At 48.1% G+C, this 6179-nt stretch overlaps 1 protein-coding gene across 3 annotated transcripts; it reads left to right on the forward strand.

Moving 5' to 3' along the window:
- The first annotated feature begins 393 nt into the window (after positions 1–393).
- LOC116101705 (paraneoplastic antigen-like protein 8C) lies at positions 394–3058 on the forward strand. 3 transcript variants are annotated; one of them, XM_031385486.1, is made up of 2 exons: positions 394–1534; positions 2040–3058. In XM_031385486.1, the coding sequence occupies exons 1-2, from the start codon at positions 924–926 to the stop codon at positions 2092–2094; spliced, it is 666 nt and encodes a 221-aa protein (XP_031241346.1). In that variant the 5' UTR covers positions 394–923; the 3' UTR covers positions 2095–3058. The 3 variants fall into 3 exon arrangements, with proteins under 3 accessions (XP_031241346.1, XP_031241344.1, XP_031241347.1); XM_031385484.1 differs by having other exon boundaries at positions 2597–3058; XM_031385487.1 differs by having other exon boundaries at positions 394–3058.
- The last annotated feature ends 3121 nt before the right edge of the window (positions 3059–6179 follow it).

Consider the following 6179-nt stretch of genomic DNA (forward strand, 5'->3'; position numbering starts at 1 on the left):
GAGAGAGAGGGAGAGAGGGAGGAGAGGGAGAGAGAGAAACTTGTAGTGATGCTCAAATTCTCTGAATTGGCTCGTGGGTACTCTTCAAGCTGGCTTCTGTGTCCTTATCGGTTTTGTCCTTATTCTTTGACTATATTTTAACTTTCTGAACCCAAATGACATCGCAGGCTTACTTTGTATCTTCTTTGTCTTCCCCTACCCACACCCTGCTTGGAATCCTCTCCTTTCTCAAATGAGAAAGGCATGGGGCGCTGACCCTTCATTTCCTAATGACCCCTCTTTGCCTGGGTCTCAGATTTCAAAGCAGCAGGATCAGCCAATGGCGGAGGCGACACTCTGGCGGTTGCCATGGTGACCGCAGGGCTTCAGCACACAGGGGAGCTATGACATCACTGCCGGAGCAAGTGCAGCCGCCACTGTAACATCCTGGTCTTTAACTCTGTCACAGGGCACTGGGCGACCTCTTGGCCAGCAGTAAGAGGCAACCTACTCCACCTGCCTAGTCGCCACCCCCGACACTCACGAGGGTGGCAGCAGCAGGTGGGAGACCAGCGGCCTCGGGTTCACAGAGATTGCCAAAGGCCACCGGTAGTGCGGAGACGGGGGAGTCTGCATCTTCAAACTCTCCTTGGAGCAACCTTGCCTAAGACCTGGGAGCCACGACCACCCAACTCCAATTCCGAGGCTGACGTGAGTCGCTAGCAAGAGTGAGATCGCAGGGGGCAGGCTGCAGACGGCTTGCGGGAGGGGGATCTTCTTGACTGAATTGGACCAATTGGGACTATCAGTAGCCTCACCTGTGAGGCCTTGTTTTCTCATCATCCTTGGAAAGAGATCTCGGCACCCTGGATCTTTCTGTGGTTTCTCGAGGCAGCTCCACAGCGCAGCAGCGCGCATACAGCTGCCTCAAGGAGTTGGGCAAGATGGTATTTGGAGTCCAGGACATTGCACTGTTAGAACACGGTTGCAAGGCCTTGGAGGTAGACAGTTACAAGTCGTTGATGATCCTGGGGATCCCAGAGGACTGTAGCCACCAAGAATTTGAAGACATCATACGGATTCCCCTCAAACCTCTGGGCAAGTTTGAAGTGGCTGGGAAGGCCTTTCTGGAGGAGGACAGATCCAAGGCAGCCATCATTAGGTTGGCAGAAGACCTCAACTACGATGTGGTCCCCAGGGAGATCAAAGGCAAGGGCGGTGTGTGGAGAGTGGTTTACATGCCCAAATGGCAGGACATCGAATTCCTCACCAAACTCAATTTGTTCCTGCGGAAAGAGGGCAGGACGGTAGAAGATGTGGCCCGCATCCTCAGGCAGGAGCTGTGTCCCACTACAGTAGGTCTTGGAGAGCTACCTCCCGGGAAGTGCTGCCTGTTTCCGCAAGGGGAGAATGCAGACAAGGGGACCACCGCCAAGGGGCATGGGGTCCCCCTTCTGGAGGACCCAGAGAAGGAGGGCAAGCCTGAAGAAGGAAAGAAGGGCAAGAAGAAGAACAAGAAACATCGACGCCGACAGCAGGCTTCTGATAAGAAGCTGTGAGTTAAATTGAATGAGTGTGTATGGGGGGGTGCGCTAAGGGAGGGTGGGAGTCATCTGAGTGGGTTGGGCGACTGTGGGAAGGTGCATAGCGTTTTGGGACTGAGTGACTGTGGATAGCAGGTGATAGACAGTGGATGGGTGGCTTTTGAGCCAGAAAGATTATCATCTGAGTGTGGCACATGATATTTGACCTTTGTCAGGAAAGCCTCTTTATTTTGCTCAATCCTGGGGCCTGAGCTAGGGCCTCAAGCATGCTACACAAGCCAAGCGCTCTATCACTGAACTACGCACCTGGATCCTCACTGGGAGATTCTAGGGAAACTGTTAGTGAGCTATATCCTTAGTCTGAGCCTAGCACTTCCTAGCTTGTGGCCTACAGCTGAGTGGGTGTGGCCTACAGCTGAGTGGGTGTGGCCTACAGCTGAGTGGGTGTGGCCTACATCTGGCTGAATGTTTTTTGTTCACTCTGTATATGCTTATTTCACACCCACCGTATTCCAGAATGGTACTTGGATATTGGAATAAAGAGGGAGAAAAAGCCAACAAAAATCCTTGACTGTGACACTCATGACGAGAGCGGTGTTACTCAGATACACCTAAGTGAGTGAGGTTTTCATTTAAATAAATTTAGATAAAGTTGAGGGAGCGAATGTATGATTGGGTGTGGACATGTTATTCATTCAAGCAACAAAAATCTCTTGAGTGTCTACAATGTGCCAGGTACAGGACATACAGTCAGTGATTCTTAGCCTTGACCTCATGGCTCTAATTTTCTGTATTTGAGGAATTGTGGGTAATGCTTGAGACTGTGCAAGGAACATGGAAGTGTGTGTGTGTGTGTGTGTGTGTGTGTGTGTGTGTGTGTATTGCTTGAGTGAAGGAGAGTAACTTCTGACTGAGAAGGGTCCCAGAGACTTGTAGAAGACTTCTAGCAACTTTGAGGCCAGCAGGATCAGCCCCACAAAGGGAGATGAATCCAAGACTGTTGCCATAGAGACTGCAGAGGGGACAGGTGCCTGCTAGCCATTGCCTTGTCCACAATGACAAGCTTTTGAAAGTGTTTTGCTAGACCTGCCAGAACTGGAGCTGACCCCCGGAAGAACCTGTCCTGAAGAAAAATCTTTGCAGGGAACGGGACACTATTCTTCGGACACCATTGCCAGAGACTTCAAGTTGAAGATAGTTCAAAAACCACGGTTGACACACGATCTGCCCACCTGTCTCCACTCAGGACCTTCCTGTTCTGTATGTGTCCCTAAACGGCTGTGGCTGTTCAGTACATGGTGACTCTCCCTTACTGAAAGGAAGGTCAGGGGTGACACCCTTAATTTAGATTAGCACCTTGGGTAAGTGTGTAGGTCTCCCCAAATTAAATCCCAGGAATCATGACTTGGAGGGGAGAGAGTGTTGTTGAAGCAGGAGATCAAGAGTTTGACGCCAGCCTTGGCTGTATAGCAAGTTTGAGGTCCGTTTGGGCGACATCGTAGCCTGTCTCAATAAATAAGGAGTCCTCAAGTCTATAAACTGAAAATCGTGTGAGGGTGAGGAGGCGGGGGAAGTGTCAGGAGCATCGTGTGAAGGTCTAGAGCCCACAGAGGTCCAGAGAAACCAGGCATGTTAAGCACACAGGGCTGTCTGTCCAGTGGGAAAGATGATAAGCCTGTTCTATCCAGAAAGCTGAGAACAGGAAGCTGTGTTATCTGTAGGTCCAAGCCATATCAAACTCCCACAACCAGGACCAGAGGTGTCTAATAACCCAGATGACCTTTATGTGTGTGACCAAGACCAGGCCCTTAAGCTGGTACAGATAGCACATCTCTAGAATCCATCTTCTTAGAAGGCATGGCATGCACCCCAAGTTGAGTTTCAGCGTAATTATGCTTCCTTGTGCAGTGGGGTTGTATTACACCAGGAAACCCCTTAAATACATCGGGAATAAACCACCTGTTATTAGACTCCTCGAAGTCTGATCCAGGTTGAGGAAGTCAATCTGCACCGGGTTTTTACTGTTATCTCTTCTTCCTGTGCACTTCCGTGTATGGCACCTGTCCCCTCTGAAAGACAATTGCTGTGAAATCCAGTTGTGGATGGGTAGACAGGTCTTTGGGCATCTAGAAACTTCTGCTACTTCAGGGATCTGTGAGGGCTCCAGGTGAATTGCATCTCACAAATGTAATTTGTGTACATACAAAAATTACTGTTTTGAGACTGTCCTTGCTATGTAGCCTATGTTGGTCTGGAACTTACTATGTACCCAAGGCTGGCCTTTATTTAACTCACCATCTTCCTGCCTCAGTACCCCTCAGATAGTAATTTCAGGCTTGCACCACCTATGCCTCTGTGATTTTTCTACTGTCTTATAACATGGAGAACCCCATGTATCTTTTTGTTTTCAGACACTGTAGCCCTACAAGCGTCAGACTCACTCAATCCTTTGGCCTCAGATCTGTGGTCAAGAAGCCTGTAGCTCTACAGGCTGGAGGGATAATGAAGCCAGTTTAGCCCTTGGGGCCTCAGAGCCTGAGTTTGATCTGCAGGTCTTTGTAATGGAAGGGTCTCCATATGAGAGTCATGCAATGGGCACCCACCCCAACAAAGACACCACACACACACACACACACACACACACACACCACACACACACCAGACACCACACACAGTCACACATACCACACACATGCACGCACACACACTATACAGACATATATTCCACACAGACACACCATATCACACAGACACACCACATCACACAGACACACCACACCATATACACCATACACACACCATACCACACACACACCACATCACACACACACAAAGACACACACACCACACACACCACATATACACCACACACAGTCACACATGCCACACACACGCATGTACTCACACACCACACACACACCCAAGACACACACACATACTTGCACACACACTAAGTATAATTTTAGATAAGGAAGAGGTCCTTGGCTCTATATTTAATTTTTCAGTCCTTGCCCACATGTTCCCGCTCTCAAGAATACTGTGTGTCGCTGGGCAGTGGTGGTAAATGCCTTTAATCCCAGCACTTGGGAGGCAGAGGGAGGTGGATTTCTGAGTTCGAGGCCAGCCTGGTCTACACAGTGAGTTCCAGGACAGCCAGGGCTACACAGAGAAACCCTGTCTCGAAAAAACCAAAAAAACCAAAAAAAAAAAGAAAAGAAAAGAAAACTGTGTGTCTGTGCTCATGATTACATTAGTCCACTCTTATGCAGATGCTGCATGGCCTGCGGCATGTCTGCCCAGTGCACTCTATTTAACATTAAGGCACAATGGGTGAATAATAAAGGACAGTGTGACATTTCTTGCCTTCACTTTGCAGCCTGAGACGTGCATGTGTTTTCAGTATTTCTCCTATGGTCATTGTATTTGTGCAACATGGATCATTATTACGTGCTGCCCACGAATCCAGAGTCCTTGAAACCATTCCCCTCAGGAGATTGTTGGAACCAGGTGACATTTCCTGACATTGTACTACAGGCTGTTGTGTGACATGAACAGTTTGAGGTACTTACCTGCATCCATGTGGCAGATGTCTGGCAGAAATCCCCAAATTGCAGCAACCCTCCCCACAACCCCACTTAAGAAGTGGGTTTCCCCTTCTTTGTTCTTCATGGTTGATATTCTACTGTATAAATATGAACTGATGAATAAATGAATGTGAATGAAACCACAATGTGTCCTGAGCATGTTGGGAGGTGGGAGAGCGGCATAAAACTTCCTTTGAGAAAATGATGTCCTTGCATTAAAAAAAAAAAAAAAAAAAAAAAAAAAAAAAAAAGGACAGTAAAAAGGTTAAGCAGATGAAGATGCCATTAGCCGAGTCTGGTGACCTGAGTTTGGTCCGCAGCACCCATGAGGTAAAAGACTCTCTTTAGACTCTCTTAAGGTGTCCTCTGACTTCTATGTATGCACGTGTGCACATCTTTTTCTCCCTCTCTCTCTACACACATACACATACATACATGCATGCATGCACATTTTTTTTTTTTTTTGAGACAGGGTTCTCTGTGTAGCCCTGGCTGTCTTGGAACTCACTCTGTAGACCAGCCTGGCCTCAATCTCAGAAATCTGCCTGCCTCTGCCTCCCAAGTGCTGGGATTAAAGGCGTGCGCCACCACTGCCCAGCTTATTTTTTAAGTTCCAAAACCTCCTTGGATGAGTTGCCTTATACTTTTTAAAAAAGAGCTGTTATTTGATGCTACTGGCTGAAAGAACACGGAACACACAGCTTTCTTCTCCCTGGCTGGGTGCCAGGGACCCCAGGCTGTTTTCCAATGCTGGGGTGAGAAGCCAGACAATTTGTTTAGAGTAAAAACAGATGGTGGAGAGACAGGTGTGCTCAGCTGTGATTCCCACTTTTGGGAGGGGGAGGCTAAAGGATGCACATACAGGGCTACCTAAAGGCCAGCCTTGGCTACATGAAACCCTGTCTCAAAAAAACTTAAAAAGGGACTGGAGAGATGGCTCAGAGGTTAAGAGCCCTGCCTGCTCTTCCAGAGGTCCTGAGTTCAATTCCCAGAAACCACATGGTGGCTCACAACCATTTGTAATGGAATCAGACTCATATACATTAAATAAATGTTAAAAGAGCCAAACAAA

The sequence above is a fragment of the Mastomys coucha genome, unplaced genomic scaffold (genome assembly GCF_008632895.1).
Source record: "Mastomys coucha isolate ucsf_1 unplaced genomic scaffold, UCSF_Mcou_1 pScaffold21, whole genome shotgun sequence".
Lineage (NCBI taxonomy): Eukaryota > Metazoa > Chordata > Mammalia > Rodentia > Muridae > Mastomys > Mastomys coucha.